The sequence below is a fragment of the Amblyraja radiata genome, chromosome 1 (genome assembly GCF_010909765.2).
Source record: "Amblyraja radiata isolate CabotCenter1 chromosome 1, sAmbRad1.1.pri, whole genome shotgun sequence".
NCBI classification, from domain to species: domain Eukaryota; kingdom Metazoa; phylum Chordata; class Chondrichthyes; order Rajiformes; family Rajidae; genus Amblyraja; species Amblyraja radiata.
Genome location: NC_045956.1, coordinates 185,157,561 through 185,185,328, shown reverse-complemented (window position 1 = coordinate 185,185,328; position 27,768 = coordinate 185,157,561). Strand labels below are relative to the sequence as shown.

Here is a 27,768-nt window from a genome sequence, read left to right as displayed (position 1 = left end):
AGATAGATCAGCCATGATTGAATGGTGGAGCAAACTTGCGGGGCCGAGTGGCCTAATTCAACTATTGTGACACGACCTCACAGCACCAGAGACCCGGGTTTGATCCTGGCTATGAGCGCTGTCTATATGGAGTTTGCATGTTCTCCCTCTGACCGCGTGGATTTTCTCCAGGTGCTCCGGTTTCCTCCCACATACCGAAGGAGTGCAGGAGGTCCTGAGATCCTGAGAGCGATGCCGTCTGGAGCTGTCTATGCTCCTGGTAGGGCCACCCATGGCGGTAAGGTCAAGGGGGAGGTCCCTGACAAAGAGCGATCCAACCAAGACCTCAACGGTGGAACAGGCGGATGACGATGGCTGACCTTAGTGGAGCTAACGTCACGACGGCTGGGAAGGCGGATGAAGGCTGCAGCAGAAAAGGGTCTCCGGTCGTCTTGGACCCCATGCAACTGGATCCTGACCCAGATCTGTCAAGGACCGTGGGGTGGCTGTCTGTGCACCAGTCTCCCCACGTTAAACAAAGTCACGCATTGGCGTCCTCCATATAGGGAATAGCGCCCTGGAGACACCCATGGTCAGCTATGACCGAAGGGGGCCTAAGAAGAAGCAGGTTTGTGGGTCTGTAAATTGCCCCTTGTGTATAAGATTTGAAAGTGGGATAACATAGATCTAGTGTACAGTGGTCAGCGTGTACTCGGTGGAACAAAGGGCTTGTTTCCATGCTGTATCTCTAAAATTAATGTACTCCACTTATATCAATCTATTCCAATATACTGCACTATACCTGTACACCTTATGTCATGTCATCACCTGTACACCTACACCCTAGTTCTATCTTATCCCACTCTCCCATCCTACACACTTGGGACAATTTACGTTGGGCCGAAGGGCCTGTTACCGTGCTGCGTGGCATCCCTCCGGGCGCTCAGGTTTTCCTCCCACACTCCCGAGGATGTGCGGAGTTTGCGGGTTAATTGGCTTCTGTAAATTGTCGCTAGTTGTGTAGGATGGGGGGAAGTGGGATAAGATAGAACTGGTGTACAGGTGATCACTGGTCGGTGTGGACTCCGAGGGCCAAGGGACTTTTTCTACGCTGTAACTCTAAAACTAAACTGAATGCAAAAACTAACCACGGACTCCACTTAATGTGAATGTATTTCACTACACTCTACAGTTCGAGGTCGGCACCATGGCCGAGTCGGGCCGAAGGGCCTGTTTCCATGCTGTGTGACTCTATGACTGAACGGCACGGTGGCGCAGCGGTAGAGTTGCTGCCGTACAGCGCCGGAGACCCATGTTCGATCCTGACTGCGGGTGCTGTCTGTGTGGAGCTTGCACGCTCTCCTGGTCACCGCGAGGGTTTTCTCCTGGTGCTCAGGTTTCCTCCAACCTCCTAGAGACGTGCAGGGTTTATAAGTTAATTTGGCCCTCTGTAGGTAATCCCTATTGCGTAGGATAATGCCGTGTGAATGGTTGGCATGGCTGGTCGGCATGGCGAATGGCATGTTGGCCTTGACAACAAGAAGAATCGAATATAGGAGCAAAGAGGTCCTTCTGCAGTTGTACAGAGCCCTAGTGAGACCACACCTGGAGTATTGTGTGCAGTTTTGGTCCCCTAATTTGAGGAAGGACATTCTTGCTATTGAGGGAGTGCAGCGTAGGTTTACAAGGTTAATTCCCGGTATGGCGGGACTGTCATATGCTGAGAGAATAGAGCGGCTGGGCTTGTACACTCTGGAGTTTAGAAGGATGAGAGGAGATCTCATTGAAACATATAAGATTGTTAAGGGCTTGGACACGCTAGAGGCAGGAAACATGTTCCCGATGTTGGGGGAGTCCAGAACCAGGGGCCACAGTTTAAGAATAAGGAGTAAGTCATTTAGAACGGAGACGAGGAAACACTTTTTCTCACAGAGAGTGGTGAGTCTGTGGAATTCTCTGCCTCAGAGGGCGGTGGAGGCAGGTTCTCTGGATGCTTTCAAGAGAGGGCTAGATAGGGCTCTTAAAAATAGCGGAGTCAGGGGATATGGGGAGAAGGCAGGAACGGGGTACTGATTGGGGATGATCAGCCATGATCACATTGAATGGCGGTGCAGGCTCGAAGGGCCGAATGGCCTACTCCTGCACCTATTGTCGGCATGGTCTCAGTGGGCCGAAGGGCCTGTTTCCACGCTGTTTCCATCTTTAAAACGTAAAGTGAATGGCTCTTTGCTGGATGGCACGGATCCAATGCAAGGAGAGACAGTGCTCTGTTACTGAACGGTTATCTGAGCCTCCAAGGCACCCACCACATGTCATCCCAAATAACCAAATACACTAATCTCAAAGTGTTATTTTCTATGAGAGATGTAATTAGCATTTAAATGAATCAGAGTCCGTGCCTTTCACCCTCTCTCCCTGGGGTCCCTGTCCAATGGATTGATTACTGCCCGTAATATTGTTCCCGTGGATTAGTTTCCAATCTACCCTCAAGTGTCTGCTGTTCTGATATGTTCTGGATCAGTTGAAGCTTTCTTTCGGCAAAAAAACACACGCGCGCAGCACGGTGGCGCAGCGGTAGAGTCGCTGCCTGACGGGCCTGTCGACTGCCGACTGTCAAGTTGCCGGCAGTCGCCTGATAAACCGGCAACTGTAACGGCGACTGTCAGAGTGGAACACACACACACGCACGCACGCACGCACGCACGCACACACACATCGCTTCCTTCACCAGCCCGTTATGCAGGCGGGGGACAGGGCAAGCGGGGGGAGCGCTGTCTGAGTGAAATTCACACGGTGCAAAGCCAATGTGACACAGACACACACCGCGATGAACAGGAAGGTTGCCGCTGTAAAAAGACGGTGAAAGCACAGTGTACGGTCAGTCCTTTAAAAGAGGGGGGGGAGGGGAGGGAGAAGGAGTGGAGACAACTTTTAACTTCACGGCTGTGAAGCTCGGCGGACATTTAACATTACCGGTCGTTTATCCTTGGTTCTGAAAACTACTGCTTACGTTATTTTTCCCAATGAGCCAATGAAATTCACCGGTCAGCACCGGCTACAACCTACGAGAACCTTCAACCTCTTGGCGATCCACTGGGACCTCCTGGTGACCCACCTACGGCTCGAGAATTCTCGCTACTCTCCATGGCGGCTTCATTCCAGTCGCCGCTAATTGTTCAACATGTTGAAAAATTCACGGTGACCATAATGAGGCCGCGACTAGTTCCTAGAATGCGGGAACTCCTCACGACCATGAAGGTGACTCCCCGGCAACCACCCGCGAACATGTGGCGACCATGTGGTGACATAGACATAGACATAGAAACATAGACAATAGGTGCAGGAGTAGGCCATTCGGCCCTTTGAGCCTGCACCACCATTCAATATGATCATGGCTGATCATCCAACTCAGTATCCTGTACCTGCCTTCTCTCCATACCCCCTGATCCCTTTAGCCACAAGAGCCACATCTAACTCCCTCTTAAATATAGCCAATGAACTGGCCTCAACTACCTTCTGTGGCAGAGAATTCCACAGATTCACCACTCTCTGTGTGAAAAATGTTTTCCTCATCTCGGTCCTAAAAGATTTCCCCTTTATCCTTAAACTGTGACCCCTTGTTCTGGACTTCCCCAACATCGGGAACAATCTTCCTGCATCTAACCTGTCCAACCGATTAAGAATTTTGTAAGTTTCTATAAGATCCCCCCTCAATCTTCTAAATTCTAGCGAGTACTCCTCACGACTATGAAGGCGACTCCCCGGCAACCACCCGCGAACATGTAGCGACCATGTGGCGACCGCATAGTCTCCTGCAGTCGCCTAAAAAGTTGCCTAAGTGGGACAGGCCCATTACACCGCTTGCAGCGCCAGAGACCCGGGTTCGATCCCAACCACGGGTGCTGTCTGTGCTGTGAGTTTGTACGTTCTTCCCATGACCTGTGTGGGTTTTCTCCGAGATGTTCGGTTTCCTCCCACACTCTAAAGATGTACAGGTTCCCTCCTGGGATAAATCAAGTTTTATCGTATTGTAGGTTAATTGGCTTGGTGTAATTGTAAATTGTCCCTAGTGTGTGTGTAGGATAGTGTTAATGTGCGGGGATCGCTGGTCGGTGCAGACTTGGTGGGTAGAAGGGCCTGTTTCCGCACTGTATCTCTAAAACTAAACTGGCTGGGAAATCAGATAGGTTGGTGAGGATAAAAAGGTGGACTGGGTTAACTTGAGACTTTTACGTTCAAGCAGTGAGAGTGGTGGGAAACCTAAGGGCCTGTCCCATTTTGTAATTTTTTCGGTGACTACGAACGTCGGTGACTAACGCCCTAAAAACCGCCAAGTTGTACGACAGTCTGCGTCACCGACACGTCTAGCTACGACACTCCACGTCAAGGACACGTCAAGCTACGACACTCCGCGTCACCCGCCTCCACAGCACAAGAAGGTTACACCGAAGTATAATGATCACATTGGAAATGAATTTATCTACAATAAATCTAAGGACCAATAACTTTTTAACGGATAAGTTGGCGCTTTATATACCCGCGTCACCGGCCGTCTCCCACAGGGAGGCGTACGTTAGCGTGTGACAGGGCGCGCGACATGATAAGGCACCCAGATGTTGCCTGAAGATTTTGAACATTCCAAAATCCAGGGGGCGACAGGGAGACACCGCGCGTCACTACATGCGTCACGCCGCGTCACGCCCCGACCACGCCGCGACAACCTCTTTTCAGGCTGTCGCCGAAAATGTCGCCCAAGTGGGACGGGCCCTTTAAAGTTTGCATTTGGCCGCTGGTCATTCCCCCGGCAGCAGGGACCTGAGTCCCTCTCTCTCGCTGTGGAACCGGGAACATGCCGAGAATGGGATCCTCGTCTCTTGCCCGCTTCTCCCCGAAGACCGGGAACGGGAGAGGAGGGAGTGGCCGGGTGACGGACGCTGGGCAATGGGCAGGTGAGATGAACCGGGGTTGGGGGGGGGGGGGGTCTTGTAATGAGTCGAGTCGTACTCATCCAGCTTCTGTACCTTCTGTGGCCTCAAGCTCGGCTGAGGGAGGCACCCCCCCCCCCCCCCCCCCCCCACCACACCGGGGCACGAAGCCTAAAGGCAGCCGGGCGAGGAGATGTCAAGTCAAGTAACTTTTATTTCTACAGCACATTTAAAAAACAACTCTCGTTGACCAAAGTGCTTTACATTGGTGGAGGTACTAACGTTACACAACATTGGTTCATAGATTAAGTACATACATAAATACATACATATAGACCTCCCTCAGAGGACGTCAGGAAAGGCTTGGGAGTAAAGATGAGTTTTTAGTCTCGACTTAAAGGAGTCGATGGAGGGGGCAGTTCTGATGGGAAGAGGGATGCTGTTCCACAGTCTAGGAGCTGCAACCGCAAAGGCACGGTCGCCCCTGAGCTTATGCCTAGACCGCGGGATGTTCAGTAACCCCAAGTCGGCCGATCTGAGGGACCTGCAGGTGGAGTGGTGGGTAAGCAGACTTTTGATGTAGGTGGGGGCAAGCACGTTAAGTGCTTTGTAAACATAGAGGAGGATCTTGAAATGTATACGGAACCGCACATGGAGCCAGTGGGGAGAGGCCAGGATCGGGGTGATGTGGTCCCTTTTTCGGGTGCCCGTCAGGAGTCTCGCTGCGGCGTTTTGGACCAGTTGCAGGCGGGACAGGGAAGATTGGCTGATGCCAGTGTAAAGGGAGTTGCAGTAATCTAGGCGGGAGGAGATGAATGTGTGGATGATCTTTTCCAGGTCGTCAAACTGGAGGAATAGTTTTATTTTAGCTATCGTCCGAAGCTGGAAGAAACTAGCTTTTACCACGACATTGACTTGTTTGTCAAATTTCAGGGGCGAGTCAAATGGGTCGGTGGGTACGCGGAACGATCTGGATCACGGCGACTATATCACTAAACTAACTTAAAAAAAGTACATAAACTAAGTGTCTCGACCCGAAACGTCACCCATTCCGTCTCTCCAGAGATGCTGCCTGTCCCGCTGATTTACTCCAGCATTTTGTGTCTTCCTTAACTAAACGAAACAACGGGTAGAGCGGATGCGTCACAGCGTTGGAGACCCGGGTTGGACCCTGATCTCGGCCGCTGTCTATGTAGAGATTACACGTTCTTCCTACCACTGCGTTGCTTTTCTCTGGATGTCACAGAGTCATACAGCATGGAAACTGGCCTTTTGGCCCCAACTTGCCCATGATGACCAAGATGCCCTACACTAGTCCCACCTGCCTGTGTTTGCCCCATGTCCCTCTACTTCTTCTTTCCTGTGGTGTGCACAGCCTAAAGTTGTAGGACAACTTGTTCTATTTGATCTTCCATTTGTGCACGTCGAGTTGATTGCATTAGTCGAAACAGGGCGGACCACGTGAAGGTTGCAATCTCCCATCCCCATGTCCCTCTAAACTTGCCCCATCCATTTTCCTGTCCAAATCTATCTATATATAACTAAAAGTCTCATCTTGTATGTACGTATATGTTCCCGAAGTACAGCCAATGCGCGCAACAATTTTAGTGACGCCTTACCCACCATTCGCCTGCGGTGTGCAGGACCAAGTTTCATAATATTTTTTAAGAAATTCACTTTATTAACTTTAATGAACATTATGCTGTGAATGAGACATGTTTCAACGTGACAGTCGCACCTGCGCAGTGCGCTCCCACTAGCCGGGCCTGTCAGCCATGCCTGCGCAGTTGGGGGAGGGTTGCCGGGCCCGGCGCCATTTTCAGATCACCATTTTGTTCTAATACTCCCGGCATCACAAAGGGGACCCAACGGGCCATGAGTCATCTAGTGTTTTTTAAAAGTTGTTTTAGGACCTGCCTCAACTACCTTCTCCAGCATATATACCCCTCACTATCTGTGTGAAAATGTTGCCCCTCAGCTTCTTATTCAATCTCTCATCTTAACCCATGTCCTCTGGTTCTTTACTTCCTTACTCTGGGCAAAAGACTGTGCATCTATCCTATCTATTGCCCCGCATAATATAGAAACATAGAAACATAGAAAATAGGTGCAGGAGGAGGCCATTCGGCCCTTCGAGCCAGCACCGCCATTCATTGTGATCATGCCTGATCGTCCCCAATCAATAACCCGTGCCTGCCTTCTCCCCATATCCCTTGATTCCACTAGCCCCTAGAGCTCTATCTAACTCTCTCTTAAATCCATCCAGTGACTTGGCCTCCACTGCCCTCTGTGGCAGGGAATTCATAAATTCACAACTCTCGGGGTGAAAAAGTTTTTTCTCACCTCAGTCTTAAATGACCACCCATTTATTCTAAGACTGTGGCCCCTGGTTCTGGACTCGCCCAACATTGGGAACATTTTTCCTGCATCTAGCTTGTTCAGTCCTTCTATAATTTTATATGTTTCTATAAGATCCCCTCATCCTTCTAAACTCCAGTGAATACAAGCCGTCTTTTCAATCTTTCCTCACATGACAGTCCCGCCATCCCAGGGATCAATCTCGTGAACCTACGCTGCACTGCTTTAATCACAATCTTATACACCTCTATAAGTTTGCCCCTTATCCTCCTGCGATCCGGTTTCCTCCCACATCCCAAATATGTGCAGGTTTGTAAGTTAATTGGCCTCTGTAAAATTGCCTCTAATCGTAAGATCAAAAGTGATAGGAGTAGAATTCAGCCATTCGGCCCATCAAGTCTAGTCCGCCATTCAGTCATGGCTGATCTATCTCTCCCTCCTAACCCCATTCTCCTACCTTCTCCCCATAACCCCTGACACCCATACTAATCCAGAATATATCTATCTCTGCCTTAAATATATTCACTGACGGCCTCTACAGCCTTCTGTTGCAAAGAATTCCACAGATTCACCACCCTCTGACTAAAGAAATTCCTCCTCATCTCTGTCTAATTCTGAGGTACAGGTTTGTGGCTTCGGTAATAATTGTAAAGTGGCTCTCTGTAAGTGTGGGGCAGTGTTATTGTGCGGGGATCGCTGGTAGGCAGGGACTCGGTGGGCCGAAGGGCCTGTTTCCCCGCTGTATCTCTAAACTAAACTAACCACACCCATCCCACGAAGGAAGTACCCGGTCGGAATGGAGAAAACTGAGATTGTTGCTTGAAATGTATCTTGTACTATGGGATATCAGTTTTCAAATGCATAACATGGATAACATTTTCATTTTCCTGGCATCACTGTCCCGCGGAGCCCTTGGCATAGTCGTGGCAATGCTGCCATCTTGTGTCCACTTCCTTAACTGTAACCCACAGCCATCCAATGCTTTGCCGTGCAGCCCATCCTGGCCGAGCAGGCACAGTTTCACAACAAGAACGTTCCGGAACAGATCGTGGAGTAAGTGTTCAAAAGGGAACTGCAGATGCTGGAATATCGAAGGTACACAAAATTGCTGGGGAAACTCAGCGGGTGCAGCAGCATCTATGGAGCGAAGGAAATAGGCGACGTTTCGGGCCGAAGGAGGGTCTGAAGAAGGGTTTCGGCCCGAAACGTTGCCTATTTCCTTCACTCCATAGATGCTGCTGCACCCGCTGAGTTTCCCCAGCAATTTTGTGTAGATCGTGGAGTAAGTTCTGGCGTCACTTGGTTCTTGGGATGGTAGTATTGTGGTCTTGGGTGGTGGCAGTATTGTGAATCAATGCGACTCTCTGCCACAGAAGGCAGTGGAACAGTATATCTGTTTATTTATTGTGTATATATATATGGTCAATGGTCTCCAGACACACTGAACTTTTAACTCCTGTTTTGTCATATGGGGAAAGATTGAAAAGACTAGGCTTGTATTCACTGGAGTTTAGAAGGATGACGGGTAAATCTTATAGAAACATATAAAATTATAAAAGGACTGGACAAGTTAGATGCAGGAAAAATGTTCCCAATGTTGGGCGAGTCCAGAAACAGGGGCCACAGTCTTAGAATAAAGGGGAGGTCATTTAAGACTGAGGTGAGAAAAAACGTTTTCACCCAGAGAGTTGTGAATTTATGGAATTCCCTGCCACTGAGGGCAGTGGAGGCCAAGTCACTGGATGGATTTAAGAGAGAGTTAGATAGAGCTCTAGGGGCTAGTGGAGTCAAGGGATATGGGGAGAAGGCAGGCACGGGTTATTGATAGGGGACGGTCAGCCATGATCACATTGAATGGCGGTGCTGGCTCGAAGGGCCGAATGTCCTCCTCCTGCACATATTTTCTGTGTTTCTACTATGTTTACATATTGTGTAGTGCTGCAGCAAGCAAGAATTTCATTGTCCTATCTGGGACACGTGAAAATAAAACACTCTCTCCCTCTCGATATAGCTCTTTAGCCCGAGGGGCCATAGTCAGCCTCGGAAGCGTGGATGTACAGTAGCTCTTAGGACTAACGGGATCATGGCGAGAAGGCAGGAACGGGGGTAGAATTAGGGGGAGGCCATTTAGAACGGAGATGAGAAAAAACTTTTTCACCCAGAGAGTTGTGAATATGTGGCCAATTCTCTGGATGCTTTCAAGAGAGAGTTAGACAGAGCCCTTAAAGATAGCGGAGTCAGGGGATATGGGGAGAAGGCAGGAACGGGGTACTGATTGGGGATGATCAGCCATGATCACATTGGACGGCGGTGCTGGCTCGAAGGGCCGAATGGCCTACTCCTGGGTCTATTGTCTATGTTTCTATTCCTCAGGGAGTGGCAGGGACATGCAGGGACACTCCCACTTCTGTTGCTCCCCATGCTGGTAATCTAAGGCCAGTCGATCAATTCTCTATCTGGAGCTCTATCTAACTCCAGTCCCACACTCTGCCCTGTCTCCATCAGAACATGTCAGGGAAAGAAATGACCAATATCCCATCCATCCCACCACTGCGCCTCTGTCTCTGCCCATCTCCTGTGCCTCCACTCACCCAGTCACTGGAGGGCTTGGCGATCACCTTCTCAGTGTCCACTCCACAGCAGAGGACCACACTGGGGGAGTCAACTCATAGCCAACTTGAGGACCATAGACCCACCTGGTCAGCCCATCCCTTACCACGAAGATAGACACAAAAAGCTGGGGTAACTCAGCGGGACAGGCAGCATCTGTCATATGTTGATAGATTGGAGCGGCTGGGCTTGTACACTCTGGAATTTAGAAGGATGAGAGGGTTTCTTATTGAAACATATAAGATTATTAAGGGTTTGGACACGCTAGAGGCAGGAAACATGTCCCCGATGTTGGGGGAGTCCAGAACCAGGGGCCACAGTTTAAGAATAAGGAGTAAGCCATTTAGAACGGAGACGAGGAAAAACATTTTCACACAGAGAGTTACATAGAAACATAGAAATATAGAAAATACATGCAGGAGGAGGCCATTCAGCCATTCACTGTGATCATGGCTGATCATCCCCTATCAATAACCCATGCCTGCCTTCTCCCCATATCCCTTGCCTCCACTAGCCCCTGGAGCACTATCTAACTCTCTCTTAAATAACACATAGAGTTGTGTATCTGTGGAATTCTCTGCCTCAGAGGGCGGTGGAGGCTGGTTCTCTGGATGCATTCAAGAGAGAGCTAGATAGGGCTCTTAAAAATAGTGGATTCAGGGGATATGGGGAGAAGGCAGGAACGGGGTACTGATTGGGGATGATCAGCCATGATCATATTGAATGGCGGTGCTGGCTCGAAGGGCCAAATGGCCCGCTCCTGCACCTATTGTCGATTATCTCTGGAGAGAAGGAATGGGTGACGTTTTCAGGCGGAGACCGTTCTTCAGGCTGGTTGGGGATAAGGGAGACAAGATGTAGTTGTTGAGCAGGAGCATTCACTCGATTTGATCTCTTCCTCCCATCAGCTTCTACAAGGCTAATAACGTGCTGAACTTCAGCTACTCCAGACCAATCAGAAAAGGACCAAAGGACCCCGAGAATGAGTTTGCCGTAAGTACCCCTTTGTTAACGCCTGAGCGAATCTGTCGCCATTGGTTTTAATTGTGCTCCGGTAAAATTGTATTTAATTTAATTGTGCTTTTAATAGGTTAATTGGCTTTGGTAAAATTGTATATAGTGTGTAGGATAGTGCTCGTGTACAGGATGATCGTTGGGCTCGGGTGGGCTGAACGGCCTTTTTCCGCACTTTATCTCTAACGTTTAACGACTAAAGGGCCTGTCCTACTTAGGTGATTTTTTAGGCGACTACAGGCGACTAGGCTGTTGCCGCTTGGTGTCGCCTGTACGGTCGTGAGTCGTCTCCTCAGTCGCCCAAAGAGTCGTAGCATCTCTCTGGTCGCCGTTGGATTTTCAACATGTATAAAAATTTTCAGCGACTGTGGGCGACAGTTGGTTTGGCTCCAGCGAGCGTAGCTTGACTTCTCCTGACGTAGGAGCTGTCGTAGGTTGTCGCCGGGTGGACGTAGGTTGTCGCCAGTGCTGACTTCGGTGAATTCCATTGGCGACTACCTACGTCAACCTACGTCAACCGGCGACAGGTACCGGCGACTGAGTTGTCTTCAGTTGTCGCCGACAGGGTCGTTGCTTGTCGTAGCTTGTGGACGTAGGTTGACCGGTTGTCGCCTGTGTTCGTGGGTTGTCATAGGTTGTCGTGGGTGGACGTCCTAATGGGTCGCCGGTTGTCGGTAGCTTGCCGTAGCTTGCCGTAGCTTGACGTCGACTAGATGGTAGGCTGTTGTTGCTTGTCGTAGACAACGACGTACATTCTAAGTACTTACCACGAGTTTGATTTGATTTTTAAACTCGGGAGAGCTCTTGAATGACCTCGTACAGTGGGAGAGGCCCTTTACTGATTGGGATGATCAGCCATGATCACAAAGAATGGCAGTGCTGGCTCGAAGGGCCAAATGGCCTCCCTCTGCACCTCCCCCTGCACCTATTGTCTATCTTTCTCTGTTTCTAAACCTATGTCCTCTGGTCCTCGATTCCCCCACACTGGGCAAGAGACTCTGTGCATCGACCCGATCTATTCCTCTGATGTGTTTGAAGTCTCGTGTTCACTGCTGCTGTGTTTGATCCCTCTCCACATTGCTGGCTTGACTTCATTAACAGGGTTGGGCCCATGCTGCTCTGATGCTGACCGGACCCTTTGATCTCAAGGCGTGCGTCAGTCCTCGGCTGCCAGCAGTCACGCCGGAGATCCTCTGGCTAATTAAACAATACCGCGCGTCGCTGCCGAAGCATTTCGACCCACTCCGTTTCCCCCATCAGCGGCAACAGCAGCATCCCTACACCATTAATAACCTTGAGAGTTGTTAACTCATTCACTGCCAACCACGACCGGTGCTGTCAGTTCAGTTTTGTTTAGAGATACAGCGTGAAAACAGTACCTTCTTGCCCACACCGATAAAGCATGGAAAAAGGCCCATTTTGCCCAACTTGCCCACACCGACCAACATGCCCCATCTACTCTCATGCCACCTGCCTGCGTTTGGCCCATATCACTCCAAACCTGTCCTATCCATGTACCTGTCCTACTGCTTCTTAAACGTTGCGACAGTCCCAGCTTCAACTACCTCCTCTGGCAGCTCGTTCCTTACACCCACCACCCTTTGTGTGAAAATGTTACCCCTATAGCGGGGATTCCAGTGAATTCAAGCCCAGTCACTCCATTCTTTCACCATAATTAACCTGGTGAACCTACGCTGCACTCAATAGCAAAAATGTCCTTCCTCAAATTGTCCCCAGTGTGTGTCGGGTAGTGTTAGTGCACGGGGATCGCTGGTCAGCACGGTCGCGAGTGGGCCAAAGGGCTTGCTTCCGCTCTGTATCCGGGATGGCAGGACTGTCATATGTTGATAGAATGGAGCGGCTGGGCTTGTACACTCTGGAATTTAAAAGGATGAGAGGGAAACTTATTAAAACATATTATTAAGGGTTTGGACACGCTAGAGGCAGGAAACATGTTCCCAATGTTGGGGGAGTCCAGAACCAGGGGCCACAGTTTAAGAATAAGGAGTAAGCCATTTAGAACGGAGACGAGGAAACACTTTTTCAGTTGTGAATCTGTGGAATTCTCTGCCTCAGAGAGTGGTGGAGGCAGGTTCTCTGGATGCTTTCAAGAGAGAGCTAGATAGAGCTCTTAAAAATAGCGGAGTCAGGGGATATGGGGAGAAGGCAGGAACGGGGTACTGATTGGGGATGATCAGCCATGATCACATTGAATGGCGGTGCTGGCTCGAAGGGCCGAATGACCTACTCCTGCACCTATTGTCTATTGTCTGTATCTCAAAAACTAAACTGAACACAGGGGAGATTTCGAGGTCTCTGTACTGTGTAGAAAAGTTTGAAGACCGCTCAACCATTTTCTCTTACCCGCAGTCAATGTGGATTGAAAGGACAATGTTCACCACGGCATACAAGTTGCCCGGCATTCTCCGCTGGTTCGAGGTACTGCAGGTCTCCCAGGTGAGTTGTGCACACCTTTCAAGGTACGGTCGTTGTCTAGATGCCGGGAACTGCTGTGGCCATTGCCCGCACAGCAAGATCCCATGAATTCTAACGTCTTGGCTAAAATCTAAATCCAAGATGGCGGCCAACACGGGCATCCATTTGTGTGTCAGCCACAGAAACAGACCTACTATCACATATTACAATCGCTCCAAACTCCACTTCTTACAGCAACATTTCAAGTTCAAGTTCAAGTTCAAGGGAGTTTATTGTCATGTGTCCCTGATAGGACAATGAAATTCTTGCTTTGCTTCAGCACAACAGAACATAGTAGGCATTGACTACAAAACAGATCAGTGTGTCCATATACCATTATATAAATATATACACACATGAATAAATAAACTGATAAAGTGCAAATAACAGATAATGGGTTATTAATAATCAGAGTTTTTTCCGAGCCAGGTTTAACAGCCTGATGGCTGTGGGGAAGTAACCATTCCTGAACCTGGTTGTTGCAGTCTTCAGGCTCCTGTACATTCTACCTGAAGGTAGCAGGGAGATGAGTGTGTGGCCAGGATGGTGTGGGTCTTTGATGATACTGCCAGTCTTTTTGAGGCAGCGACTGCGATAAAAATGTCTTACTCTAACTATGATATACTCACCTTATCACGTATCTGTACACTGTAAATGGATCGACTGTAATCATGTATTGTCTTTCCACTGACTGGATAGCATGCAACAAAAGCTTTTCACTGTACCTCGGTACACGTGACAATAAACTCAACTGAACTAAATGGTAATGTGCTGAGTGATGCGCTACCTCGAGCTGTTCAACGTACTACATCCAGATCCAGATCCAGATCCAGATGTTGTGGTAGCCTGTTTGAAGAAATGTTATTGGGAGAAGGTTAAAAAACTGGAAGGGTCCCGACCCCAAACCGACTGGTTGCTTGTCCATGTTCCCCCGAGATGCCGCCTGCCACAGACGCCTGATCAATCACGGCTGATCTATCTCTCCCTCGCATCCCCTTTCTCCTGCCTTCTCTCCGTAACCCCTGACACCCGTACCAATCAAGAACCTATCAATCTCCACCTTAAAAATATCCACTGACTTGGCCTCCATCTGTGGCAATGAATTCCACAGATTCACCACCCTCTGACTAACAAATTTCCTCCTCATCTCCTTTCTAAAGTTACAGTTCGTCCTTTAATTCTGAGGCTATGACCTCTGATCCTGGGCTCTCCCACCAGTGGAATCATCCTCTCCACATCCACTCTATCCAGGCCTTTCACTATTCGTAAGTTTCATTAAAGTTCCCACTCCTCCTTGTGAACTCTTTTCTAAAGGAATGTCCTTTAATTCTGAGGCTATGACCTCTAGTCCTAGACTCTCCCACTAGTGGAAACATCCTCTCCACATCCACTCTATCCAAGCCTTTCACTATTCGTAAGTTTCAATAAAGTCCCCACTCATCCTTGTAAACTCTTTTCTAAAGGTACGTCCTTTTGTTCTGAGGTTGCGCCCTCTGGCCCTGGACTCTCCCAGTAACGGATGCAATGCGTGCTTTGTTGTTTGAATGTCTGATCCTTGCCTTCCATATGTACTCACTGGTGACCTTTGTGTCCTGCAGACCTGTATAAGCCCATTGGAGAACGCCATTGAAACGATGCAGACCAGCAATGATAAGATACTCACCATGGTCAACCAGCACCATAATGATGCCAACCTCTCCATCAACCCCCTCTCCATGCTGCTCAACGGCATCGTGGATCCTGCCGTCATGGGCGGCTTTGCCAAGTACGAAAAGGTAAGCTCGACAATAACTCCACGACAGGCACAAAATGCTGGAGTAATCCCCCTGTCCCACTTAGGAAACCTGAACGGAAACCTCTGGAGACTTTGCGCCCCGCCCAAGGTTTCCGTGCGGTTCCCGGAGGTTGCAGGTGGTTCCCGGAGGTTGCAGGTAGCGGAAGCAGGTAGGGAGACTGACGGGAACCTCCAGGAACCGCACGGAAACCTTGGGTGGGGCGCAAAGTCTTCAGAGGTTTCCGTTCAGGTTTCCTAAGTGGGACAGGGGCATTAGTGGGACAGGGGCAACTCAGCGGGACAGGCCGCGTCTCTGGAGAGAAGGAATGGGTGGCGTTTCGGGTCGAGACCCTTCCTCTGACCAGACTTCATTCTGAAGAAGGGTCTTGGCTTGAAAACGTCACCCATTCCATCTCTCCAAGGAACTGCAGATGCTAGTTTAAACCGAAGATAGACACAAAAAGCTGGGGTAAAATCCCTCTGAGTTACTCCAGCTTTTTGTATCCAATACAGGGCCAACTATTGACACCAACTGGAACCACTGGCATTGGGGAATGTTAGGGTGACGTTGTGGGTCGAAACTGAAGAAGGGTCTCCACCCGAAAAATCACCCATTCCTTCTCTCCAGAGATGCTGCCTGTCCCACTGAGTTACTCCAGCATTTTGCGTCTTCTCATTAAACCAACATCTACAGTTCCTCCCTACATGCGAAGAAAGACTCAATAGGCAATAGGTGCAGGAGTAGGCCATTCGGCCCTTCGAGCCAGCACCGCCATGGCTGATCATCCCCAATCAGTAACCCGTTCCTGCCTTCTCCCCGTATCCCCTGATTCTGCTATTTTTAAGAGCCCTATCTAGCTCTCTCTTGAAAGCATCCAGAGAACCTGCCTCCACCGCCCTCTGAGGCAGAGAATTCCACAGATTCACAACTGAAAAAGTGTTTCCTCGTCTCCGTTCTAAATGGCTTACTCCTTATTCTTAAAATGTGGCCCCTGGTTCTGGACTACCCCCAACATCGGGAACATGTTTCCTGCCTCTAGCGTGTCCAAACCCTTAATAATATGTTTTAATAAGAAACCCTCTCATCCTTCTAAATTCCAGAGTGTACAAGCCCAGCCGCTCCATTCTATCAACATATGACAGTCCTGCCATCCCGGATACAGAGCGGAAGCAGGCCCTTTGGCCCACTCGCGACCGTGCTGACCAGCGATCCCCGTGCACTAACACTACCCGACACACACTGGGGACAATTTGAGGAAGGACATTTTTGCTATTGAATGCAGCGTAGGTTCACCAGGTTAATTATGGTTCACTGCCTGCTGTACCTGCATGCTTACTTTCAGTGACTGATGTCTGATCTCCAGGGGAGAAGGAATGGGTGACATTTTGGGTGGAGACCCTTCTTCAGAGGAGAGGGAGACTAGAGATCTGGAAGGGTGAGGTGTGAAAAGGAGAGATCAAAATCGATGCTGTTGAAGGAAAATGTAGAATGGTTCATTGTTAAGGGTCTGTCCCACTTGGCGATTTTTTTCGGCGACTGCCGGCATCATATCAGAGTCGCCAAAAGATTTTGAACTTATCAAAATCCAGCGGCGACAAAATAAATATTGCGACACTTGAAAAAACGCCGCGCGTTAATACGACATCACGCCACATCACCGCCGCATCACCCCACTTCACGCCGCAAATTTTTCGCCGTCAAGTTGGGAAAAGGGGAAGTACAACGAGACCTAGGTGTCCTTGCTCATCAGTCAATGAAAGTAAGCATGCAGGTACAGAAGGCAGTGAAGAAAGCGAATGGCACGTTGGCCTTCATTACAAGATTATTAAGGGTTTGGACACGCTATAGGCAGGAAACATGTTCCCGATGTTGGGGGAGTCCAGAACCAGGGGCCACAATTTAAGAATAAGGGGTAAGCCATTTAGAACGGAGACGAGGAAACAATTTTTCTCACAGAGAGTGGTGAGTCTGTGGAATTCTCTGCCTCAGAGGGCGGTGGAGGCAGGTTCTCTGGATACTTTCAAGTGAGAGCTAGATAGGGCTCTTAAAAATAGCGGAGTCAGGGGATATGGGGAGAAGGCAGGAACGGGGTACTGATTGGGGATGATCAGCCATGATCACATTGAATGGCAGTGCTGGCTCGAAGGGCCGAATGGCCTACTCCTGCACCTATTGTCTATTGTCTATGGTCTGATACGTCAGTCAATTATGCCGGCAGTCGCCGAAAAAATTGCCCAGTGGGACAGGCCCTTTAGTTGAGGGGAAGTTGTCAAGAGGGATTACAATCTGTAATATTTAATCAGAAGGACAATGAAACTAGTTGGAGAACTAGGGGGGGGGGGGGGAGGGATGGAGAGAGAGGGAAAGCAAGCGTCACTAGTAAGATTAAACGAGAACTTACCAGTTTGAAGTTTGATCGTTATTTTATAAGGAGTAACGTTGAGGGAATACGTGAAGAACCCCGCCAGGACGCATGCGTTTCATTCTTCAAAGCAGCGGTGTGAAATCACAGATAACAGTAATGACTAAATATAGTAAGATTAGAGAAGAGGATACCAGTTGAGTATATGATCAAGGGTGGGAGTGGAGGGCACGTAATCCCTCAACGTTACTCCTCATAAAATAACGATCAAACTTCAAACTGGTAAATTCTCGTTTAATCTTACTATTTTACTTCGGAGTCACGTGAGTGACTACGTGAAGATTTTAAAGCTCTGTGATTTAATGCCATGGAAAACGAGTCCATGCATCACAACTGCCTTGATTATGGGGAGAATAGTGTTAACATCATTAGACATCAATACGATATTGAAAACAACGATAAATTTATTAACACCAAATCATAGCCCCTATTTGTGGGGTAAAATCATATTACAGAACTTAAAATTGTTTCTGCAAATGTTCCAGGTTCAATGACTGGTTTATTATAAAATCGTTGGAAAGTTCTCTCCGTTGACCATCCTGCTGTCTTGAGGATTTGGTCCATTGGAACATCCAACTTCATAGCTGCCGATGTAGCTGCAGCCCTGGTGGAGTGAGATTTTAAAATGTTAGTGTCTACTCCAGCCTTTATTAGGATCTGTCTTAGCCATCTCGAGATGGTCTGGACTGTCACTTTTTTGTGTGGCTGTTTGTAGCTGATTAAAGTGACATTTCTTTGCCTCTGATGATCTTAGTATACTCCATATATAATAGTAAGTGTGTTACAATAAAGAGACGATCATCTGTCGGGTAGGCCCTGAATTCTATTTTTAGCCCGGCTGACCCCTGTCTGTTCTGTTTGACTAATTCATAGATGTGAAAAGTCAAATTCCCAGATGAAATAGTCATGTTGTCCAGCCTTAGTTTCTGTAGCGACTGGACCCTTTGTGCCGTGACCAAGGCCATCAGCATGACTGTTTTCATAGTCAGTTTCTGTAGGGACAGAGCTGTAGCTGGAGACCAGTTTCTTAACATGGTCAGTACAATGCTCACATCCCATATTTGGGAGTACCTGGTTCTTGGGGATTAGCATTAAAAATGCCCCTCATGAGTTACCAGGGGGTGTGTCCCTACAGAATGCCGCTCTGTTCCTTGCCACAGGTATGTTGACAGAGCACTTCTGGCGCAGTTGATGGCACTATAACTGAGCCCCTCATCGTAATGGAGGCTTGCCAGGAATTCCAGAACAGACGGGATGTTGATTGATCTGTGGATGAGGTTATTGTTGTGACAGTACTTTTCCCATTTCTTGATGTACACCAAGTACTGTTTTTTGGTGGACTGTCTGTGGGCCGATGCGATCATATCCACTGTTCGGTCCGTCAGTCCCAGGTGTAGTAGAGGTGCTTACAAACTCTACAAATTAATAGGTTTGTATAATTATGACATGGGTGACTTTCCCTTGTTACGGGATGAACCAGTAAATTAGGTCTATGATGGATGGTGATGCATGGTTCTAATACCATGTCTAGTATCACCGGGAACCATGGTTGAGTAGGCCAATCGGGTACTATCAAAATATTAGACGCAGAGTCTTGCTGTATTTTCCTTAATACCCGACTGATGAGGCAGAAAGGAGGGAATGCATAAATAAACAATTTCCCCCAATGCAGCAAAAATGCATCTGTTGCCGCTGCCCCAGGGTCTGGTTCCCATGAAACATAATTCGATAACTGGTGATTGAGCCTGGATGCGAAAAGATCGATATCTGGTGTTCCATACCGTGCTGTAATATCAGCAAATACATTTTTATCCAACATCCATTCAGTGTTTTCATTGAATTTGCGTGACCTGGTGTCTGCCACTAAATTTAGTTTACCTGGTAAGTAGGTAGCTGATATCCAAATATCTCTCTGGATACACTATTGCCAAATTGTGTTGGCCAGATTGTCACATGATGTTGATTTGTTTCCACCCATATGGTTGATATATGCTACCACGGTGGTGTTGTCAATTTGTAGTCTAACATGCTGGTGATATGACCCAGAACAATATGACTTAAGGCCATGGAATGCACTTAACATCTCCAGGTAGTTTATGCCCAGTGTTTGTAATAATGATGCCTCCTGTGCATTCCATCTCCCTCCACAGCTGGAGATGGAATTGGTAGCTCCCCAACCAAGTGCACTGGCATCAGTTTGTAGTACCATAGACGGGTTGCTGATAATGATTGGATTCTTCTTCTTCTTCTTATCGAGTCCACACACAAGATTAGAAGTTGTTCAGCCAGAGCTGAACACACTTCTCGGCATCTGCACAATGGTGTCTGTCTTGCGCTTCTTGTGCTTCTTGTGCGTGGTGGTGGAAAGATTGGTTGAAACAGGGCCGCGACGTGAACGCTCTTTCCTTGACCCCATGATTGGATTGGAACAATGCCTAATGTTATGTTCCCACCATTTTAGTTCCATTATGGCTTCTGTTGGTAGCTTCATTGGTCTGTCAAAATGACCACCATTAATTTTGAGTGCTCTTATTTTCGCTCTCTGTAAATTTCGATAATGTAAAGGTCCGAATTGTGTGGCTGGAAACGCAGCCACTATCTTCCCAATTATTCTTGCTACCAGTCTGGTGGATGGTTTAGTGATGTCAATGATATTGCTGCAAGCCTCTATTAGGGCTGTAACCTTTTCTTTCGGCAAAGTCACTGACATGTGAACTGAGTTAATGGTGAACCCCAGATAATCCATTTTTGTTGAAGACGTTAATTTAGACTTAACTGGATGGATGATAAAGCCCAGTTTTTCAAATAACTGTTTTGTGGCTGTTACTGCTTGTTTAGCCAATTCCAAAGTTTTGCCCACAATAAGTATGTCATCTAGATATGCCATTACCATGTGTTTTTGTTTCTGCAGAAACGCTAGGGCTGGTTTCAAAATTTTTGTGAACAGGCTGGGGGCTGATGTTAGACCATTAGGGAGTGCCCTGTATTGCCGCTGACCCATCCAGTTGAATTTAAAATAACATCTGTGGTCACCTCTTATGGGTACTGTATAGTAAGCATCTTTTAAATCGATGCTTGCCATGTAGTAACCTTTGGAAATCAATTGCTTAGCAGTAACAAAGGTTTCCATCTTGAAATGAATATATTGTACGAAAGTATTCAAAGTAGTCAAATCGATGATGATGCGGCAACCACCATCTTTCATGTTTTTGATAAAGATGTTGGACACGAATTCCTGTGATTCGTGTTGGGTTTTCTCAATTACTCCTTTTTTATATAGCCGCTGTAGTTCAGCATGTGCTTTAGATTTTTCTATGCCTGTAAGCACGAACATTCGGTTCAGTACATGCTGAACTGGAGGGTTATTTTTTTGTATAAATTCTATGGTATAACCCTGGATACTGCTTAAAATATAAGTGTCGGTAGTTAAGTTATTCCATGCATCCAGATAGTATTGTAATCTCCCACCAACCTCCATGCTCCCTTCAATTCGTAAGGAACCAGACCCACCTACCTCCATGGTTACCAGTGGTAGGTTTGTTACTTTTTCGGCATCCTCCGTGGACGTTGAGGCGCCGGTGTCTGGGTCTGTAGTTTGGTTGATGTTGAGGGTTTGCGAATTTTCCAGGAAGGCCGGTCTGGGCCATGGCCTAAAAAAAACGATGTTGGGTGTTCCTGGCCTTTGCGCTTTCTCCAGTTTGTCTTGGCCGACTGGTGGGTGCGTAGGGGTGCTGTTTCTGGCCGAAGTAGTTTTTGGACGCTGCTTTTATGAGCCCCAGGGTTTTATCCTCTTCGTCAAGTTCTTTGACCTGTTTGGATAAGTCCCCTCCAAATAGTAGTATTGGTGGTTTGGAGGTTCCAGGTTTGCAGAGGCCTGCAAATTTGGGGTCTAAAGCCGGTTGGATAGCACTCTTCCTAATATTGTTTAACTCGTATTGGGAGTTGCAAAATAAAGCCAGTGCATCTTGGTGATCTTGGGTCATGTCTTGTTCGTTCAATGTGCGGGCGAAAGCCGTAATTCCTGCTGTTAGGACTTTCAGAACTTTTTGTATTTTCAAGTCCCTGGCTCTGATCGATGCCCCGACATGTTTCCAGATGCACTGGTTGACACTGGGAACATTTAGTGATTTGCAGTTCCCTGGTGGTAAGTGTCTTGCTGTGGTGTCCAATAATGCCTGTCCCTGTAGCTGGTTGAATGACATGTAGTCAATACTTGCCGCTATTTTGGGCTCCAGGTTTTGGCCAGTTTGGTCGGGTTGAATAAACTGGGACACCATATCCAACAGGTTTTCTTTCACCCCATGCACACTAGGGGTATGTTCTGCACACCCCTCTTCAGGGTCAGCCCAGAATTGACCCCCCGTACTCCCCTCTGATGAGGGAGAAACACTGTGCAGCCCCACAAGAGGTACTGCTGTAGGACTTACTAGCTGCCCACTGTGGCTAGTCTCCATCTCCCGGAGCCTGCCACTTTGGAGTATTTCCTCCAGCAGCCGCTCCAACTGGCTCTTATGCTCTCGGGCATAGGCCACTCGCGGCTGCTCCTGTTCCCGCAGCCGCTCCAACCGGCTCCAATGCTCTCGGGCACTGGCCGCTCGCGGCTGCTCCTGATCCTGCAGCCGCTCCAACCGGCCCCAATGCTCACGGGCACTGGCCGCTCGCGGCTGTTCAAAGTCGGACTCATCGAAGTCAACGACTCTGTCTGTTTTTTGCTTCGCTTTACCGCCCGGCCGTGGTGTAGCTTTGGCCGGTGCGGGAGCGAAGTCGGGCACAGCTGTTCCCATTACGGGAGATTGGCGTGACGTCGGCTGCTGCTGCTGGCTGCCCGCAACTCCGCGGTTCTCCCCCGCCAGCTTTTTCGCAGCCTTCTTTCTCGTGGATCTGTCCATGCCTCCACCTGTAAAGTAAGTGGGAAGAACGCAGAGTCTCCTTACCTGCTGTTCCCGGCTTTTAAATTCTGCCGCTAAGGGGAACGTCGTTCCCCCTGTTGTGACTCGTTGCAATGCGTGTAGCGATATGACACGCATGCGTCCTGGCGGGGTTCTTCACGTAGTCACTCACGTGACTCCGAAGTAAAATTGAGGTCAATGTTCATACCGCTGGGGTGTAAGCTGCCCAAGCGAAATATGAGTTGCTGTCCCTCCAATTTGCACTGGGCCACACTGACCTCCTTGCTCCTATACTCAAATCCAATGAAGGACAACATGACATTAGCTTTTTTCACTGCCTGCTGTACCTGCATGCTTACTTTCAGTGACTGATGTCTGATCTCTGGAGAGAAGGAGTGGGTGAGACATTATGGGTCGAGACCCTTCTTCAGACTGAGAGTCAGGGGAGAGGGAGACTAGAGATGTGGAAGGGTGAGGTGTGAAAACGAGAGATCAAAGTGGAGAGATCAAGTCTTGAAGAAAAATTCCAGTGAATCCTGGAGGCCCAAGACAGAGAGATCAGTGTGGGAAAGGGAGAGGGAATTATTTCTCCACTTATTTCTCCCCCACCCACCCCCACCCGGAGGTAAGTGACAAGGAATAAAGCTTTCAGCTGACATTTGACCATTTCATTCCTCAGGCATTCTTCACTGAAGGATACATGTGTAGCCACCCGGAAGACTTGGACAATATCACAAAGCTAAAGGATCTCATTGCCTGGCAGGTGAGCACAATTCAATTCCTCATCTCATGACCGTGTATCGGGAGTAAATAAGACACACCGGAGAACCAAAGAACTACAGTTGCTGCCGAACACACCAAGGTCTGAAGAAGGGTCTCGGCCCGAAACGTCACCCATTCCTTCTCTCCAGAAATGCTGCCTGTCCCGCTGAGTTACTCCAGATTTTTGTGTCCACACAAAAGGACGCAAAGTGTTCAGAGATACAGCGCTGAAACAGGCCCTTCGGCCCACCGAGTCCGCACCGAACGTGAACGCTATCCCATGCACACCAGGGACAATTTACAATTTTAACCAAAGCCAATCAACCTACCAACCTGTGCGTCTTTGGAGTGTGGGAGGAAACCGGAGCACCCGGGGAAAACCCACGCAGGTCACGGGGAGAACGTACAAACTCCAGACAGACAGCGCCCGTAGTCAGAATCAAACCCGGGTCTCTGGGGCTGTAAGGCAGCAACTCTACCGCTGTGCCCGCCTTGGAGTAAGTCAGTGGGACATGAATCATCTCTGGAGAACATGGACAGGTCATACTTCAAGTTGACAGATTCTTCAGACTGTACAGCTGCATCAATTAGACTCAAAGAGTCCTATAGCACGGAAACAGGCCCTTTCACTTGTCCACGATGTCCATCTACGCTATTCATTTGGACGCATTTGACCCATATCTCTCGAAATCTTTCAACAGACAACAGACAACAGACAATAGACAATAGGTGCAGGAGTTGGCCCTTCGAGCCAGCGCCGCCATTCAATGTGATCATGGCTGATCATCCCCAATCAGTACCCCGTTCCTGCCTTCTCCCCATATCCCCTGACTCCGCTATCTTTAAGAGCTCTATCTAACGCTTTCTTGAAAGCATCCAGAGAATTGGCATCCACTGCCTTCTGAGGCAGAGAATTCCACAGACTCACAACTCTCTGGGTGAAAAAGTTTTTTCTCGTCTCCGTTCTAAATGGCTTACTCCTTATTCTTAAACAGTGGCCCCTGGTTCTGGACTCCCCCAACATCGGGAACACGTTCCCTGCCTCTAGCGCGTCCAATCCTTTAATAATCTTATTTGTTTCAATAAGATCCCATCTCATCCATCTAAACTCCAGAGTGTACAAGCCCAGCTGCTCCATTCTCTCAGCATATGACAGTCACACCATCGCAAGGGGCCTGTTTCCATCACTCTATGAATCCATGACTCTATGACAAATCTGAGTTGGTGACAGATGACCTTCAGGCAGTGTCAAGTCAAGTCAAGTCAAGTTTATTTGTCACATACACATACGAGATTTGCAGTGAAATGAAAAGTGGCAATGCTCGCGGACTTTGTGCAAAAAACAAACCAAATAAACTACAAACAGAATGGAACAGAAACACATATTACATATTACATATTTGTGGGAGGAAAAAAAGGAAAAACAACAGCAATTTAAAAAAGACACTACACAACAGTAAAATGCACACAGTAAAGTTTACAGTCCGAATGGCCTCTGGGAAGAAACTCCTTCTCAACCTCTCCGTTCTCACAGCATGGCAACGGAAGCGTTTGCCTGACCGTAGCAGCTGGAACAGTCCGTTGCAGGGGTGGAAGGGGTCTCCCATGATCTTGTTGGCTCTGGAGTTGCACCTTCTGATGTATAGTTCCTGCAGGGGGGCGAGCGTAGTTCCCATAGTGCGTTCGGCCAAACGCACTACTCTCTGCAGAGCCTTCTTGTCCCAGTAGCCCTGGTAGATGGTTTGTTGGCCAGGGGAGGTGTGATCTCAAACATCTCCAAGTTTGCGGATGATACGAAGCTGGGGGGCAGTGTTAGCTGTGAGGAGGATGCTAGGAGGCTACAAGGTGACTTGGATAGGCTGGGTGAGTGGGCAAATGCATGGCAGATGCAGTATAATGTGGATAAATGTGAGGTTATCCACTTTGGTGGCAAAAACAGGAAAGTAGACTATTAGCTGAATGGTGGCCGATTAGGAAAGGGGGAGATGCAACGAGACCTGGGTGTCATGGTACACCAGTCATTGAAAGTAGGCATGCAGGTGCAGCAGGCAGTGACGAAAGCGAATGGTATGTTAGCATTCATAGCAAAAGGATTTGAGTCTAGGAGCAGGGAGGTTCTACTGCAGTTGTACAGGGTCTTGGTGAGACCACACCTGGAGTATTGTGTACAGTTTTGGTCTCCTAATCTGAGGAAAGACATTCTTGCCATAGAGAGAGTACAGAGAAGGTTCACCAGACTGATTCCTGGGATGTCAGGACTTTCATATGAAGAAAGACTGGATAGACTCGGCTTGTACTCGCTAGATTTTAGAAGATTGAGGGGGGATCTTATAGAAACTTATTCTTAAGGGGTTGGACAGGCTAGATGCAGGAAGATTGTTCCCGATGTTGGGGAAGTCCAGGACAAGGGGTCACAGTTTAAGGATAAGGGGGAAATCTTTTAGGACCGAGATGAGAAAACATTTTTCACACAGAGAGTGGTGAATCTCTGGAACTCTCTGCCACAGAAGGTAGTTGAGGCCAGTTCATTGGCTATATTTAAGAGGGAGTTAGATGTGGCACTTGTGGCTAAAGGGATCAGGGGGTATGGAGAGAAGGCAGGTACGGGATACTGAGTTGGATGATCAGCCATGATCATATTGAATGGCGGTGCAGGCTCGAAGGGCCGAATGGCCTACTCCTGCACCTATTTTCTATGTCTATGTTTCTATGTCTTTGGAGTGTGGGAGGAAACCGGAGATCTCGGCGAAAACCCACGCAGGTCACGGGGAGACCAAACCCATAGTCGGGATCGAACCCGAGTTACTGCATTCGCTGTGCCACCGTGTTCAGCGAAACAGTGTCACCCAGTCTACGCTTGGTCTCTGGAGAAAGTAGACCGGTGACGATTTGGGTCAGGAGCCTTTCTTCAGACTGGTCTGGGTGAGAGCAGGAGAGCGGCAGGAGTCACAGATGGGGAGGAATGAGGGAGGGAGTCCATTCAATGTGATCATGGCTGATCATCCACAATCAATACCCTGTTCCTGCCTTCTCCACATATCCCCTGACTCCATTATCTTTAAGAGCCCTATCCAGCTCTCTCTTGAAAGCATCCAGAGAACCTGCCTCCACCACCCTCTGAGGCAGAGAATTCCACAGACTCACCACTCTCTGTGAGAAAAAGTGTTTCCTCGTCTCCGTTCTAAATGGCTTACTCCTTATTCTTAAACTGTGGCCCCTGGTTCTGGATTCCCCCAACATCGGGAACATGTTTCCTGCCTCTAGCGTGTCCAAGCCCTTAACAACCTTATATGTTTCAATAAGATACCCTCTCATCCTTCTAAACTCCAGAGTGTACAAGCCCAGCTGCTCCATTCTCTCAGCTTATGACAGTCCCGCCATCCCGGGAATTAACCTTGTGAACCTATGGTCTTATAAACTCCTAATAGGCTGGCATGGTGGCGCAGCAGTTCAGCTGCTACCTTACAGCACCGGAGACCTGGGTTCAAGCCTGACTACGGGCGATGTCTGTATGAAGTTTGTACCTTCTCCCCGTGACCTATGTGGGGTTTCCCCGGGTGCTCCGGTTTCCTCCCACACTCCAAATATGCACATGTTTGTACATTGATTGACTTCAATAAAAATTGTAAATTATCTTAGAATAAAGGGGAGGTCATTTAAGACTGAGGTGAGAATAAACGTTTTCACCCAGAGAGTTGTGGATTTATGGAATTCCCTGCCACAGAGGGCAGTGGAGGCCAAGTCACTGGGTGGATTTAAGAGAGAGTTAGATAGAGCTCTAGGGGCTCTAGGGAATCAAGGGATATGGGGAGAAGGCAGGCATGGGTTATTGATTGGGGACGATCAGCTATGATCACATTGAATGGCCTCCTGCACCTATTTTCTATGTTTCTATCCCTCGTGTGTGCGGGATAGTATTAGCGTACGGAGATCGCTGGTTGTAGAAACAAAGAAAATAGGTTCAGGAGGAGGCCATTCGGCCCTTCGATATGATCATGGCTGATCATCCAAAATAAGTACCGCGTTCCTGCTTTCTCCCCATTTCCCTTGATACTGTTAGCCCTAAGAGCTAAATCTAACTCTCTCTCTTCACTGGTAGGAGAGTCTAGTTCCAGAGGTCATAGCCACAGAATTAATGGACGTTCCTTTATGAAGGAGATGAGGAGGAATTTCTTTCTTCAGCCTGTTGAATACATCGGTGCAGACTCGGTGCGCCGAAGCGCCCGCTTCTGCACTGTATCTCCAAACTAGGACTAAATTAGGACATTCGGCGACTAAAATGACCAGATGTTGATCATTTTGCATTCTCTCCCCAAAAGATCCCACTACTGACGGAGGGCATCAGGATCCATGGGAAGAAGGTGACGGAAGCCCTGAAACCCTTCCATGATCGGATGGAGGAGTGCTTCGCTCAACTGAAGGCCAAAGTGGAGAGCCAGTATGGAGTGCGGGATCTGGTGAGTCAATCTTTCTGGGCATCTCTTTCGAGGTGTGAGACACGGTGGGAAAAGTTGATGGGTCAGGACAGTGCAGTTTCCTGACCAACAATAGACAATAGA

At 48.4% G+C, this 27,768-nt stretch overlaps 1 protein-coding gene across 1 annotated transcript in view; it reads left to right on the top strand.

Moving 5' to 3' along the window:
• Positions 1-27,768, top strand: part of LOC116987847 (dedicator of cytokinesis protein 2-like) — a 1,012,655-nt gene that overhangs the window by 965,256 nt on the left and 19,631 nt on the right. The window contains exons 44-49 of the mRNA XM_033044139.1: positions 8,234-8,315; positions 10,781-10,865; positions 13,257-13,343; positions 14,960-15,136; positions 23,127-23,210; positions 27,529-27,666. Coding sequence (XP_032900030.1) covers positions 8,234-8,315; positions 10,781-10,865; positions 13,257-13,343; positions 14,960-15,136; positions 23,127-23,210; positions 27,529-27,666 — 653 coding nt within the window. The remainder of the gene's footprint in view (positions 1-8,233; positions 8,316-10,780; positions 10,866-13,256; positions 13,344-14,959; positions 15,137-23,126; positions 23,211-27,528; positions 27,667-27,768) is intronic.